General features: G+C 33.5%; 1 protein-coding gene across 1 annotated transcript in view; it reads right to left on the reverse strand.

The window, feature by feature from the left end:
• Positions 1 to 17,167, reverse strand: part of Prex2 (phosphatidylinositol-3,4,5-trisphosphate dependent Rac exchange factor 2) — a 272,774-nt gene that overhangs the window by 137,081 nt on the left and 118,526 nt on the right. Inside the window, exons 12-17 of the mRNA XM_076836448.1 lie at positions 12,089 to 12,192; positions 11,326 to 11,375; positions 8,710 to 8,785; positions 4,415 to 4,487; positions 1,324 to 1,466; positions 1,092 to 1,184 (exon numbers count right to left, since the gene is read on the reverse strand). Of these exons, the coding sequence (XP_076692563.1) occupies positions 1,092 to 1,184; positions 1,324 to 1,466; positions 4,415 to 4,487; positions 8,710 to 8,785; positions 11,326 to 11,375; positions 12,089 to 12,192 (539 nt within the window). The remainder of the gene's footprint in view (positions 1 to 1,091; positions 1,185 to 1,323; positions 1,467 to 4,414; positions 4,488 to 8,709; positions 8,786 to 11,325; positions 11,376 to 12,088; positions 12,193 to 17,167) is intronic.

A 17,167-nucleotide genomic window follows, 5' to 3' on the forward strand; every position in this document is an offset into this window, starting at 1 on the left:
AGGGAGCAGATAACCAGCAGTATCACTGGGAGAGGGCATTCATTTGTGTCACAGCAGATGAAGCTGGGCTGTCCAAAGCTTCTGTTGAAAATGCCTGGAAAAACATCTCCTTGCATGCATTTCTTGGCCAGGTCCATCAATGACATATAAGTTGACCAGAGTTACTTTGTTTGACATTAATGTGCTGTACCTAAAGCTTTAACTTGCATGAATTCATGTTTTGGTAAAAGCAGAGACCTTGAACATTAGCAGCTAGGAGGATGGCAGACAAATTACCATCTATTTTAAATGCATTCAAAGTTAAAAGTTTGATTTCATTAATTCTCACATTCTTTATTAAGATCTGAGTATTCAGATGCTTGCTTGTTAAGTATCTTATGAGAAAGGCATCAAGGTGAGGATGCTTTCAACCTGATATACTTGAGACATAGCACTGGAAAGTAGCACCATGAGAGCACAGAATTTTGTCTGTTTCATTCATTGCTGTATTCCCAGAGCTGAGAACACTATCAAGCATATAACAGCTATTAAATAAATATTCCTGAATGAAGACATAAATTATTAGGGATTCCTCTGTTTAAAACCCTGGTGAAATGAAAGACTGTCAATCAGCATTAATTCAATGAGAAAATAAATCAAAGCATGTACTTTGAATGATGGAAGATATATTCATAGAAAAGATAAAGGGGGTAGGTAAATAAAAGATACAGCCCTTGATTGAAGAGAAGAGGCACACATAAATGGTACAGGCACTATGCTGTCTCCATAGGTTTCCAGTTGGAATTTGTGATTAGAGAGGCTCCAGGGACATAAGAGGAGCCAAGATGTTTGGCCTCCCAAGAGGTCAAGAAGTTCAGAGCTGTAGATCCCAGGAATTACCAACACCTCCCCATCCCCAATATCTCTGAATGCATAGATAGGAGTTCAGCAGCCACTAATCTCAAGGGTATTTGGTAGAACCTGAAAATAAGACCATGCAAAGACATTTGTCTTTGCTAAGGATACTTATAAGGTTGATTTCAATTTGTTTGAAACTTTTATGTTTGTCTATTATGACAACAATTTTAAATAAAGATGCTAATGTACATTACCTCAGCATTAGACCCCTTTTCTACCAATTTTATTATTGGAACTTTATTTCTGTCTTCTAGCCCAAAGCCATAACTGCCATCATTAGATTTAATCTGAAATGCAAAATAATAACATTATTGATGAAAAATTGAAATTAAAACAGAATGAAGGCATATGCATCACCACCAAATATGTTTATGCAGTCTTCTGCTACTGTCTAATCAAGAAGGCTTAACATATTAACTAACTTACCAAGAGTGACTTGGCTATAACATTTTCCACAACTTTTAAATCATGTTTCATAAGTCGATGTTTCATATTTGATCCTTCCATTTCCTCATCCGCAAAAAAACGGAAAAGTAGTGGCTCATCTTTGAATTCACTTTTTTCCAGGACTACACAAACAGAAAGATTTAAATTGTTTCAATTAATTAAAAAATCAAATTTTCCACACCTGTAGACATTAGGTAAATAAAATATCTGCCCACAATCTCAACCTTATATTTCTAGGACAAATGACACAAATATTCCTCAGATATTTTTTTCTATTTCTTTCTATAATTTCAAATCAATGTTTCCTCTAAATTGCTGTTACCTAAAGGATTCTGGATTTTTAAAATAATTATTTTTCCAATGTTAGCTTCTTTTCTACTTGACCAAGTCTGTCATTGATCAGATTAAAATCCAAACTTAAGTAAAAGATTTTAATAAATCCTAACATGCACTGCAATGCAAACTTAGAAACCTGTGATGTTCTCAACTCATAGTAAACATTTTATGCATGTTTTTAATATCTTGCACAATTATGGAAAATTCAAATAGGTGAAGGGTTGGCTTGCATGTGTGAGCAAGTCCCATGTGTCACTTTTCTTCTAAGACTTCAAGCATAAACATGCTTTCTGGGTGAAATGTGATCTTTGTTTTCACATAATTCTTTTCTGTTTAAAAGCAATATTCAGCCAGGTGTGGTGGAGCACACAGCTCAGGAGGCTGAGACAGGAGGATTGCAAGTTCAAAGCCATCCTCAGCAAAAGTGAGGCTCTACGCAACTCAGTGAGACATTGTCTCTAAATAAAATACAAAATAGGGCTGAGGATGTAAAAGGAAAGCAATGAACTAGGAGCAGGTGAGTGAGAAATGAAAGACGAAGAGTAGGCAGAGATACACAGGATTGTTTATTTGTCAGAGTTCACAAATAAAGGCACATCTCTCCATAGGTGGAGAGAGGCAAAACAGGCTTGGGGTTCAGGACTTTTATGGGGCAGGCTCAGGGATTACAGCCAGGCGGGTCCCAATGTGACCATTAAGGGTGAGGATGGTATCAGGAAGTGGTGAGCCTTTCTCAGAAAGACCCTTGGGCGGGAAAGAGAAATTTTTCTTAAAATGGTGGCTGTCATTTAAGATGGCCATCCAGATGCTAAGCAAGGACCTTACAGATGTGGCTCAGTGGTTGAGTCCCCTGAGTTCAATCCCTGGTACCACCCCAAAATTGCAATGTTCTCCAATAATCTCATTTCTGTCAAGGTCAGTTTTCTCCCTTCTATCTGACCATTAACATTTTTCCCCAAAGCCCTTAGGGGTCATCAGTCCTTGGCATGGACTGATGACATAAGGTTTATGTTTTGTTAGCCTTGTTTAAACAAAGTCTAAATACTAAAGAATTTGTACAGAATGAGATCCTGACATCTGTCAAAATGCTTTACAAGAGAAATCTTCTGTATTTCTCATTCATCTGTCCTTTGTACCTTTAAGTCTACTTCTTAGGACAAGTTGATTCATAGAACTAGGAGCTAAAGGGAAGACAGCGGTCGAAGGGCACAGTAGAAAGAATTATGTTTTGTGATGGATCAGTCCAGGTCTGGAACTGATTCTGGATGTGACAATGAGAAAATTACCTAAACATTCCACACTTCAGTTTCCTCAGTCTGCAAAATGAGGGTAATAAAATCTTCACCATGTTGCATTAAACTAAAAGGAGACGATCTACGTAAATAACTTGGCAACTTGGTAAGCAATCCAAAAAGACTGCTATTTCATTTCATTATTTTTTACAGAGTTGACTGGATGGGGAGACTGCATTGATCTTTGAATGAAAGACTCACTGGCAACGTATCAACCATGACATAAAAGCAACACAAGCCAGGGTGAACAACAGGAATGATAACATATTTTAGATTAAATCTTGCCTAAATGAGCTAAGCAGAGTTGCAAAGCTGACATGAGGCTTCTGCTGTAACTGTTTTCATTCACCAAATAACCCATCAAAAGGAACAGGGGAAGGCATCAATATAGCCAGGCATGAGGCAAACTAGTTTCCCTTGTCAGTTATCGCTACTCTGTTGTAATACAATATTTTACAATAATTGTTTAGGTAAATTTACTGGTTCCTGATGCTTTATGTTAAAATGAAGAATGAATCAAAACTTTTGAGCATTTTCAGCTTGATATTCTAGTTTAATTCCCTAAAATGTTATAATTTCTTCCATTAAATGGTTTGTTCTTCAGGGACTAGTGTTTCTCTTGGACAACCCACAGTGATCTGTCTACACAGAGAAGAGACAGAAATCCCCAACTAACACGTAATAACCAAGGATACTCTCAGAACTGCTGGGACTTTGGCTATATTTCCTTCATAAAGGTGTAACAACCTTCTGTAAATAACTGGCAAATGAATACAAGTGCTATGAAACATAGTTAGAAGCACAATACATTAATAATTGAAAGAAAAATGTTTTGAGTCCACAGATTCTATAACCTAGTGTGAATAGAGAGGAAAAATCCAATTTTGTTTTGATAAATCAATGAACTTTATTTAAAAACTCTTGTTCGATGACTTTCAGCAAGTCATCAAGTCATCAAACAAGAAAAAAACCAATCATTAATGGCCAAAAAGAAACATTTTCCCCAGAGATCTATAATTTAATTCCCTAAAGTGATTTTGAAAATATCCCCCCCCCAAAAATAAATATTCAGCCATATGTCAATTAATTATTCTACTTTCCAGTGTAATTTTTTAAAATATAAGTCTAATCTGAAACCAATTGAAAGAGGTACATGAGCAAATCAAAACTTCTAGCTCAAGCCATTGCTCTTCTGGAATTAGCATTGTCTAGAAAAATAAAAGAAGTCATGGCAACTGGTAGATAACAGCAATTTGACACAGGAATGGCACCAGCAATGAAATGGACTGCAGATGTGGTGACTCAGCATGGACCCAGGGCAACACCCACACAGCCTTGCTGGTTCCTGTGGACGTCACTAGAGTACTGAGATACTCCCAATGTCCTAAGAAGAACCAAAACAATGAAAAACATCTGTAAGCTTCCAAGACAAAACTCCCTACCATGGTGCATAAATCCATTGTCACAGAGTCCAATGCCAAATATCATTGCCTCTTCTCTGGTACGGCAATCCCCCTGTTAACCAAAAAGTACTGTGTAAGTCAGAATCAACACAGGCTGTCCTGTATTTTATCACACTTGACACCCCTAGCACTATATTCAGGTAAAGTCATTCATATATTGCTGCATGCATTGTTTCCTAAGACAGAATGCATCCAACAGTTATTATATACATCCATCGTTACCTAAGACAGAATGCATCCAACACTCATTTAATACAAAAACAGTTTCTTTTGACAATAAATAAAAATATTTAACATTCGCTGGGTAAAATTTTTATTAAATATGGAAATATACAAGTATATAATATTTGTTGCCTCTACACATAATCCCTGTTATTTCTTAGATACTGTATTATGGTTAAGGAACAGGAAAATAGCCTATAAAATGATGACACTCTAAATATAGGTAGGTAAAAACCATTTTGCATGATCTTGGCCAATCACTCTTCTCTTCTACCAAATGAATTTGCTTCTGAGGCACTCTTAACACAGCCTATTAATCTCTGGTGACTTGTAAGACCTGAAAATGTTTGGTCAAGCCGGCAAATGCAAGATTTTCTTTTCATTATCTAGCCAAAAGAAATAATCATATCAAGCAACTAAACCCAACAAAACAGCCCAAACAACGTCTTAATATGGTTTTGATTTGGAAAACATGATTCTACTGATAAAGATCCATCTACCTCTATGAACATATATCTTTGTAGATATATAATCTCATATTTATATGTTTTACAGTTTAAGAAGTTTTTTTCTCACATATTGTCTTCCCCCCCCGCCCGGCCTATTCTTTAGAACTTAGATCCTGGACCAAATCCATTTTCTCTTCTTTATCGATTCTCTTTAATTTCTATTGTCAACACCCTAATCTGACATTTGATTTTTCCTTGTACAAAGTATCAACTTTTTTCTGGATATTCACATATGCTATTATAGAACTCAACTTTTATACACAGAAATTTCATGTTCCAAAATTTTACATTTATATCAAAAATTTTATTATGCTTTCAAGACCTTCCATGTCCCTAGTTTTACTGTCCCTCTCCACATTCACATTACAAAGTTTAATACCCACAGCTCTCTCACTAGTCAGCTCAGCCCCGCTGTGTGGCCTGAATTCTCTGTCATTTTTATCCTTGTGTTCACTCAGGTAATTGTTCATGCTTGCAATGCCCTTTCCTTTACCCTCCATTCATTTAAATTCTACCCATTGTGTATGAAGAACCCAGGGTAAGTTTCACCTCATGCTATGACAACTGCAACCCTGTTAACCTCCCAAAGCATTTGTAATCTGTAATTTCAGACTATGCATCAGACTCCTTCAAAAATCTAGCTCCTTGATAATTATAATGCATTCAATTCAAAAGATATTTTTCTGCATATTATGCCAAGTTCTAGAGATCAAATGTTAAAATATTCAAACAAAATATTCCCTTGCCTTCTAGTCATTTGAATCTACTGAAGAATTTGGTCACTTAGAATGTGGCACATAGTAAGTACTCTTATTCAGTTATAATTAATATTCCTTATCAGGCAGATATACCCAGGGAACTAAGATACAGAAGAAACCCCTGAGTCCACGTCAGAGAACCCAGCAAGTCTTCCCGGGGGAGACAATGCTGGAATAATTAGCCCAGTTTCCAACAGCGCTTAAGGCAGAAACCATGCCTGCTTCCAGTTTTGTTGGTTTATTGTATTTTAATCATGAAAGCACTTATTTAAATGTTAAGTTTACAGTAAGAGCTTGTTTAATACTCACTGACATTTGATTGTTTTATTTGATAAATTATTCATATGTTACACAGGCCAGACAAATATGTATTCGAACAGTGTAAAAAAATATGATCTGAAATGTTTTGGCTTCCCTATGCCTTTTAAAAATCCTACTGGTGTCACACAGATGTATGAGCATTAAAAAAAGGCACAATAAAATCTGCCTGAGTTTGATGAAACAAGGCATTATTTAATCATAAAATAAGAGTGATGTGTACAGACAACACAACTTGCACCAAATGAAATAATGTGTTATAAGTACACCAATGTCTTGGCCCAGTAAGGTGTTGACTTCATGGAATAAGATACTTTATTATATACTATTATACTAGAAGCAACATAGCAGCAAGCAAGAAGAGTATTAGACAAAAACAATAGTCAGTCATCCAAAATGATATCACCCAGGATATTGAAGAAAACTACAAGATCTAGACTACATTCCAAACAACACATATACAACCTTATTGAAATCAGCTCTTCATTCTGTTCTGCAGAGCTGTCCCAATCAATCCAGTCAATACTGGTCAATACTGGAAATGAAGTCTTACCATTTGAGAATCTTGATAGAAAGAGACCTTTATTTTATTAAAATCTCTTCTTCATATAAGTTTTAAAAATTTAACTTGTTCTCTTTTCATTTCATTAGTGTGCATTTATCTTCCAAGAGAGCCCATAATATTCTAGTTGGAAGTTAATCAGTGAGTTAAGTATGTCTTATCCTTGAACTTTGATAAGTTTTACAATATCAGAATCATAAAGCTGCAATGATAGTTCAAAGATGCCAGGTACAGCTATCCCAGTATGTAGTAATCAGTTATAAAAACTATAATCCAGAGAGCTGGAATGACTTGCTCAAATTTTCACTAGTTATTAGCAGAGCATGCATCAATGAACAGGTTTTCTTAAGAGCCAAGTACAGTGCAATTTCTACAATTTCTAATATACACCACTACAGGCATTGTCAAAACAGACCACTATGAAAAACTGAAGGAAAAATGTAAGTTTGACTTGGTCCAGTTTTCAAGTAACTTACTGTATTATTCTAATGTGTACCACTGGAAAGTAAAAGAGAAAAAAAAAAGTTGATAGATGACTTCCTAAGTTAGAACTTTAAATATTTAATCAGTACCAGTTTTTGCTTCAAATGAATTTCCTTCAATTTTCTCATTTAAGCAACATATTCTACGCATTCACGTGAATTTTATAGTAGCATAATCTATGTAAAATTCTAACTCTATATACTGAATAAAGAATTGATTCTAGTGATGTGCGATGATCACAGTGTTATAAGAGGCAAAACCACTGGATACACAAATTAGGGTTTTATCTGAAAGTAATCGTTCAGTCTAATCTAAAATATTAACATTTAAATGTAAAAATTTGGGTGTCATTAAAAAAATAAGTGGTCTTAAAGAGTCTAAAAATAATATTAAACAGCTGGGGATATAGCTCAGCTGGAAGAGTGCTTGCTTTGCATGCACAAAGCTCTGGGTACAATCCCCAGCACAGAAAAAAATAAAAATAATATTAAACAATAAAAATCTCAAATTACATGTGCAGAGATGAAACAAATAGGGTTTAAATATTAATAATGAAACAAAAATAAAGACTTTATGATGAAATACCAAATGTTATCATCTACTTGTAACAAAGATACTTTCTTTAAAAACAAGAGTAAATCTGCCATAAAATTGACTCAAATATCCAAGTGTAATAACAACATTTCAGATAAGCACTATCTTCCCTCCTAGATTAGAAGTTCAGTTAAAAGGGTATCAGTTCTTTTAGCCTTTTCTTTAATCAGTGGAATATTTTCATTCACTTATTAACTGACCTAGTATGAGAAAATATCTAAATAAGTATTATATTTGAATATCTTTTATGATGTGCTAGATGCCTTAATTTGTTCTACACTTAGAAGCAAATCATTTTCTCAACACAAGCTATCAGCATCCAATTCCTGAGAAGCAGAGAAACAATAACAATAATAAAATCTGTACTTTGCTATTTAAAATATACACAGACATATTAAAACTCACATTACCAAAGCACAATTGTTATCTAATAGAGAAAAAGGCATAGGGAAACTAGAATCATTTGCAAGAACTAATAAAAAGATACTTTAAAACAAACTAGTAAAAAAAATACAAAAAATTGTAGCAAGTATTTGATGATGCTCAAATTATGCTTAGTGTTTTTTGATCGATCTCAGCTGATACTTTTAAGATAGGGACATCATACTTTTAAAAGACAAGACAACATAAAAGTTAAGTTTAAGGATTCTGAATTCAGAATATCTATGTTCAAATTCTAATTTTGCTTCCTATTAGTGATATGACCATGGAAAAGATAGTACACTGTACCTCATCTGTAGGCATACATTAATTTTTTAAAAAGTACCTAAGTCACATGCTCAAAGTATAGAGAAATAGTAAATAAAACCCAGCAACTTATATATTTACCTGTGCAATTAACCAGTCTATCAATTTGTTGGCCATGACAACAGATTTGTAGGTCCTTAAATGGTAATCTTTATCTCTACAAAGGAAAAAGAAATCAAATACATTGAGTAAATAATAAGTGAGCACAAGGAAATATTTTTCATTTGGTGTCTATGTACAACACAAAAGTATACCAATGTAATGAGAATCAATTGCCCATATTATGCACAAATGTACATGTTTGCAAAGCATGTTCAATGCCTGAAAAAAATCCTTCATCATCTCATTCAAGGGGAAGAGAGACGGATTATGAGACTGAAGCAGAAGATCTTCTTATATATACATAGGCTACTAATATTATAATATCTAGTAATAATTTAGCTGGAAGTATAACACCTCATAAATAATGAAAAATAAAACAGAACTTCTTCCTTTAAGTCACAGTAGGTTCTACTAAAAATTTCCTTAAAATGTGGAAAAGAAAGCAACACTCATTATTCCCACTTCTGTATTCTCCAAGAAGGAAGGGTTTGTATTACAAGACTATCCACAGGGCTCTGTTGTCCTGAAAACCCTGCAGGCCTGCCCTGAAGTAGACACCCTGAGAACTTGTCACCTCTTCTGCCTGATCAGAGCACAGACACAGTGACACCAAAATTCCAGGGAAAAAGCAGCCCAATGGGCTCTCCACATCAGTTCAGTAGATTTCCCAGAACTGAGGGGGAAAAAAACCACTCAAAATTCAGTTAGATACTAACAAAGTCTCATGATCAGGCCCAAGGGCAGAAATCTATAATTCATTCATTTTGCAGGCCTGAATCAAAAGGGAATGAGGAAATCATGGTCCTTTCAAAATGTCAAAAAAAAAAAAATGCAAACTGCAAAAGCTTAAAGTGTCTACTAATTGCTAGCTCTAGTCACTGTTTAGCCTCTGTCAGTAATTTACAATTAATATTTCCATCTTTTTACCCACTTGCATTAAAAAGCTCCCAGATACAGTTGAATTTATGAGATTTCAATATAAATAAACTAGGTCAGCCAGTAATCAACGGCAGCTTTTTCTTTTTCAATCTTTTAAATTCACTTCCAAGTTTCTAATACCTCACCACCCATTTCATCTGGATTTCCATAAGCATCAATAAGAAATAAAAGAGACAGTCTGTTATACAACACATGTAGACTTATGGTCAATATACCCATTTTTCTCTGTGTAAGTTGAAGTCATACATATGAAAAGCATGACAAACATACATTCCCTCTGTATTATGGGTTTTGGTCCATTCAATTTTCCTTTGACAACTCATAAACAATTACCATTTCTAGCCGGAGAACAATTCTTTCTTATCAAGTCTTAGAGAATGTAGCCTTTTGGATAAGAAATCCCATATGGTTAAAATATATTTTCAGAACGTATTTTCACACATATAAGATTAACATGCACACAGGTGACATGGCGAATTAAACCATTCCAATTTTCTACTTACTGAGCAGAAAAAAAAGTTAATTACCCAATTGCTATTAAGTACTTAGTTTTAAGTTATTCAAAATATTTGAAGGGTATCCATAACAGAATCATGGAATAAAGTCAATAAATATTCATTCTTTTCATTTCTTTCTACTTTGTGAAGCCTATTTGTAAAAGTGCACATAACACTTTCCAGAATAATGGATAAGATCCTGAGTTTTCCTGCAGGACCTGCATGCAGTGTGATTATGCAGCGTGAAAGGACACTCCACACACTTAAGACACAGCCTTCTCAATATCTCTTTCCTTCTCTCTCTTTTAATCTCACATTTCTTGGAATTGAAAATCAGAATGAAAAATAGAAACACTGCACACATAAAACATTTGGATCCTGCAGCCAAGAATGAAAAGCATCTTTATTCATTTCAGAAATGGAGCACGCATTTCTGTTCTGAAAATATGATTTAGCTATTAAACTCCAAATAACATCTAGCCACATGAAATAAATTTAATGTTTTATCAGTTAATGTATATTACCAAGCTTCAAAAATATTCCTCACTACCTAATCTATTAGTAATCTTAATATAAAACTCTAGATCTTTCACTAAGGCAAAACCAAAACTAATTCTAATTCCTCCTAAAAAAGAAGTCCTATCTCTTCACTAACAAAAACATAAGAGAATAAAATTTAGAAGTCGTATTTGGTAACTTCAAAGAAATTTTAAATTTTTAAATATAAAACTTTTCTTAAGACTATTAGAAGGAACTACCATAAGATAAACTATATATCTAATAATTAATTATACAACGTAATTAAAAGGGTTAAAATACAAGTAATCATAATGATAAATATTCAGAGTTTATGGTATTTCCGAATTCTCCCCAGTTAACTATTATTTATTAATATTAACTGAGTGTGGATTATTCCATTTTCAAGTCTATAATTTACCATGTAATAAAAGGAAAATAACTTTGGAAGTCACAATAAAAAAAGTGAAAGACACGGTATAGAGTCTCAGAAAAATTGAGGGTTACTTTAAGATAAATAATTACTTAAAATACTAAATAAAGTAAAATTTCCACTTTTAGAAGAAGACAAAATAATCCAAGTTCTAATATGCAATAAAAATATTCCTATTTAAGATTCCTGGAACATAGAAACCAGACTCACCTTATCACTGGGGTAAACAGACTATGAAGACGACAATACAATCTTACGCCCTATGAAAAATAAAGAAATATTAAAAGCAAGTGAGATGCCTCAAGGGACATGTCAATGCCGTATTGAAAGAACAAGCAAATTCACTGTCAATATCCTTCAATCATTACACCAATTTCAATCAGTGTAAAACTCATCCCAATGTTATGATAAATCCAAAAGTAATATTTTAAATCACTAATAATAGGATTCAATTGTGCTGTGAATTTATCATATACATGATATGCTCTACAAAGGATTTTTGAAATTATTTTTCTTAAAGTGTAAAATTTTTAAGACATAATTTAGATAGAAAGTAAATCTATATAGTAAATAAATCTGGAAGATGTATTTACTATATGTCAATAAACATTGTGTCAAGTATAAAATTAAAACTGGTATTATATTTATTTTTATACCTATATTTCTTGAATTTATTCAAGTACAATTACTACGTGTTGCTACATGTAAAACAGTTTTCAATAGATATGAAAACTATTCATGCTTCTGAATGAGGCAATAGCACTTTTTTTGAACAAGTTAAGAGAACAAAGATATGATCTAACAACAGAATTTTTAAATTACAAAAAGAAATAAAGAGGCTTGTTTGTATATGTAATTTTAAATTTTCTATGGTAGTAGAAATTTTTAAGTCTCTCAATAGTTTTTTGTTTTTCCCAAGCATGATAACATGAATTCTGCTACTGAAGGGGTTGTGACAAAGAGCATTCATTACCTTTGAAATCACATCCTGCATCTCATTTCTTGGATAAAACGTACCATCGTCATACCGAAATCTATATAACATCTGCTCTGGCTTGAATTGATGTTTATCAGTAACTAAGAACATATAGGAACAATACATTAAAATGGTGACAATCTAAAAGGTGGCAGAAAAAAAAAATACATTCTCCAAACACATATTCCCAAATAGAGAAACTTTGATAAAAGCTAATACACATGTATGTATAAATATATAGAGTCTATTTATGTGAACATAGTCAAACAAGCCTATGTTTTACATTTCTTCACAATAATACAAAACTGAACGCAGAGTTACTTTCAAAGAGCAGATACTCATATTCAGAATTATGATTCGATTCTCAGTCTTGGACGTGAATTTTAGCATTTCTCTGTCTTATCACACTCTGATAAGGCCAAGACCACACATACACCAATCTTGATCATTTATCTTGTATTCAGACCTCCAAAGTAGATTAAATAATTTCAATATGTTGCTGATTCAAAAATTTTAAGTTTTTACACTGAGAAATGCTTTTCTCACCAGTCACTTAAAATATTTTGTCTCAGTAGAAAATGAGCGTGGTCTTCCTGCATTACCATCCTCAGGATAAGATCGCCATATTCCTAAAATCTCCTATTCCCAGGATCTGATGGTTTCACTGGCAAATTCTAACAAATATCTAAAGAATTAATACAAATTATTCTCAAACTCTTCCAAAACACTGACTAAAAGAGAATATTTCCAAACTCATTTTACAAGAACAGACAAGGACATTGTAAGCAAATAAAATTATAAGCCACCTTCTCAATGAACATAAACACAAAAGTCCTCAAACTCTATCAAATCAAATTCAACAGGACATCAAGAATCATATGCTACCAATGAACCATCCAAAGAGAACTTAAGAAAACAATTATATTTATAACAGTATCCAAAAAATCAAACACTATACTTGGGAAGATGAAGGAGATGAAAAGATCTGTATACTGAAAACTAGAAAACATGGATGAAAGAAATTGAAGACACCGATAAGTGCAAAGACACACTGTATTCATAAATAGAAAAAAATTATTTTTAATTCCACATTACCCAAAGAAACCTATGGTTTAACTACAACCCCTATTTAAAACTCCAAGGGTATATTTCATGGACATTAAAAAAAAAAAAAAAAAATTCTACAGAATCACAAAAGACCCTGAGCAGCAAAAAAGAACAAAGCTGGATGTATCACATTACCTGACCTCAAAACAAACTACAAAGCTACAGTAATCAAAAAATATCAAAGCACTGACATAAAAAGAGACAAAAAAAAAAAAAATCAATGAAATGAAATAAGATCTCAGAAAGAATCCTAAATATCTATAGTCAATTTATCTTCAAAAGAGTTACCAGGAACACACAATAGGAAAAGACAGAGTAATACCTTGAATTTGAGGTATCAGTCCACAGCTTCGGTGTTGATGCAGAAAATGTCTGGGGGTAAAATGACCTGACTATGAGAACTGTAATCTGATCAGTTAGAATGGGCTGACTGGGAGTTAACTATAGGCAGGTAGGGCATGGCTGAAGGAGGTGGGTCACTGGGGCCATGCCTTGGAGGTGTTCTTCTCCTCGGCCCCTTCCCTCTTTCTCTGCTTTCTGACCTGGTCAGGAGGAAAGCAGTTTCCCTCCATCACACCCTTCTGCCATGATGGGCTGTCTCACCTTGGGCCCAGAGCAACAGAGCTGGCCAACAGTGGACTAAGAATGTTGAACCATGAACCCCCCCCCCAAAACTATTCCTCTCTAAGTTGCTCTAGTCAGGCAATTTTGGTCACAGCAGTGAAAAACTGACTGAAACAAAGTCTCTTTAAAAAGTGGTACTAGAAAAATTGTATATCTGCAAGCAGAAGAGTGAAAATGGACCCTTATTTCACACTATACACAAAATCAACTGAAAATGGATTAAAGATTTAAAGACCTGAAGCTGTAAAACTACCAGTAAAAAGATAAGTAATGAATGTAATACCAAAAGTGCATGCAATAAAAGCAAAAATCAATTAATGGGATTACATCAAACTAAAAAGCTTCTGCATAGCAAGTAAAATAATTAACAAAATGAAAAGGCAATATATGGAATGGGAAAAATATTTGCAAACTATATATTCGATTAGTAGGCTAAATTCCAAGACATATTAAGGAACTCAACACCACACTACAAATACCCCATTGAAATATAGGAAAAGGATCTAAACAGGTACTTCTAAAAAGAAGAAATTCAGATAGCTAACAGATGCATAAAAAAGATGCTCAACATCTCCAGTCATCAGAGAAATGTACATCGAAGCCACAATGATATCACCTCACATCTCTTAGGATGGCAAATAACAAAAAGACAAAATAAGTGTAGAGGAGGACTTGCAGAAAAGGGAACTATAGTACATTGTTAGTAAGAGTGTAAGTTAGTATAGCCATTATGGAAAACAGTAGGGAGGATCCTTCAGAAATTAAAAATAGAATCATGATGATCCTGCAATCTTACTTCTGGAAATATATCCAAAAGAATTGAAATCAGTATGCAAACAGATATCTGCATACCCATGTTCATTGAAGCATTACTCAGAACAGTCAAGATATGTAATCAACCTAAGTGTCCATCAATGGATAAACAGAGAAAATGTGACATAATGTATTATACACTTGAAAATTGCTTAGGGAATAGATGTTAAATGCTACCTTCACACACACAAAAAAATAATAATAACTATGTGAGGGAATGGATATGTTCATTAACTAGATTGGTGATCATTTCATACTGTGTGTGTGTGTGTGTGTGTGTGATATATATATCATGTTGTACACCATAATTACATATAACTTTTATTTGTCAATTACACCTCAGTAAAGAATCCCATTAAATATTCCCATTAAGTTTTCTCTTTTCCAGGCTGCTATTTTATAGACACCAAAATTTTAAAAATGACTGTTTTAGAAAGTACAACCTTAAAATAAGTTCAAAGGTTTATATTTTAAAAGTTCAAAGGTTTATATTTAAATATTTTCATTATGGGGAGTACAACATTTGCAAAAGAAATAATTTGCTGCAATACTTTCAGGCTTAGATAGAAGACTCTGACTTTCTGCTAGAAACACTGAAAGAGGACAAAAAACTGTCAGAATTAATTCTCATTAACTACATTTGGTGAAACCAGTAGAATATTAAAACATTAGTTAGTAAACACACGCAGTGCACATGCATACGGCACACATACACACTTTTACCCAGCCCACCAAAGTTTGTGGCATGCATTAATAAAATTGAACCAAGATTGTTGCCACCCACCAAACAACAATACAGCCTTTGGAATCTTTTTTCCTAGAATAAGCTATAAAGAAAAAGACACATATGAAAAAATTAAAAATTAAGAGAAATATTTTGAAATTTTATACTATTTTTCAAAATGGGTCATTTATTTCTCCTGTGTCATCTAATCTCATTTTTGCCCCTTAATAGTCATTGAAATAAATTATTCTCTAGATATTCCAAACTTCAAGGAAACATTGGGCCCAAATGTCTCTTGCCACAATAAAACAAATGGTAGCTGAACTCATTATTAAAAGGGGGTTCAGCTGTAATGCAAATGCTTGTGACCCTGATAGTTCCAGCCCTGGGCCACTCTGCCAATCTTAGCCACTGCCTTGGAAAAACACTGAAGACTTGTTTAGCATGAAAAATTTATTAACTAAAAAAAGAGTTTAGGCCATCTTGCTTAATGCAATCTTTACAACAATTTTCTGAGAGAATCAGAAAGATACAAGGAGGTAGAGGAAAGGGGCGGGGGGAGAACCTCTGATTTGTAGCATATGCTAATTTCTGTGATATAAACAGTCTCATTCTGGGCAATTTCAAATTACCAACTTACAGTTATTAACACATAGTTAATTATGAGTGACACACGGTTACAGCACATTTTCACCATAAAAAATAATAACTTCAATAATAAATACCCTCAAGAATATAGGTAACAATAAAATGAAGTGAAATAATTAGGAAGTGTTTAACTTTCAAGAATTCATCACCTTTGCTTAAAATATAACTTATGTAAATGTTTATATGATTTTGACATTAATAATAATTATTCTTAACGACCAACCAGCTTGCAAAATATTTTTAATTTAATTATCAGCTCTTGGGAGCTTGTATAAGCCAACTTCAGCACACTAGAGGATTTAACAAATGGATCTCTAAATTCTCACATAAGAATTTTACTATAAATTCTAGAGTCAAATAAGATGAATATTAACAGCATACCATGGAAAAAGCATATGCTACCTGAAAACAAGAACTCCCGTTCTAGCAAGGTTTTGCTGCTGATGATATTCTCAACAATATTTGCAAAGGGAATAATAGCAATAACAGTCAATTTTTTTTTAACTTGCTCTCTTACAACAGATGGTTCATTCAACTTTATTTTAGGAATTCTATTTTCACTAAAATGCAGCTGGAACTATATACAAATGAATCTACCACATTTGCCTCATAACTTCCATCTAATAGAAGTACTCTATTAATGTGAAATTGCTTCATATGTTCTTTTACCCCCAGTTTGGGGTAATCAAAGACTTTAAAAAAATTTTTCTCATGACAAAAATTCAGAATACCAAATGTGACGTTACAACTGGTCAAATCCTGATAATAGTAAAAGCCCTGGCCACTAAAATCAAATTTTAACAAATGTTGCCCATCATATATGAGGCCCTGGGTTCAATCTGTAGCATAGATAGATAGATAGATAGATAGATAGATAGATAGGTAGGTAGGTAGAAAGATAGAGATAGATATTCATTCATTTATTTATTAATTTAGAAAACATAGTACTGGGCTGGGGGTGTGGCTCAGCAGTAGAGCACTCTCTTAGCACATGCGAGACCCTGGGTTCGATCCTCACTACCACATAAAAACTAAATAAAATAAAGGTATTGTATCCAACTACAACTAAAAAATAAAAACAAAACAAACAAAACAAACAAAAAAAAACATGGTACTATCTCTCTCCAAGAATTAATCACATTATAGATACCATTGTTTAA

Source organism: Callospermophilus lateralis, chromosome 16, assembly GCF_048772815.1.
Source record: "Callospermophilus lateralis isolate mCalLat2 chromosome 16, mCalLat2.hap1, whole genome shotgun sequence".
In the NCBI taxonomy this organism is placed as follows: domain Eukaryota; kingdom Metazoa; phylum Chordata; class Mammalia; order Rodentia; family Sciuridae; genus Callospermophilus; species Callospermophilus lateralis.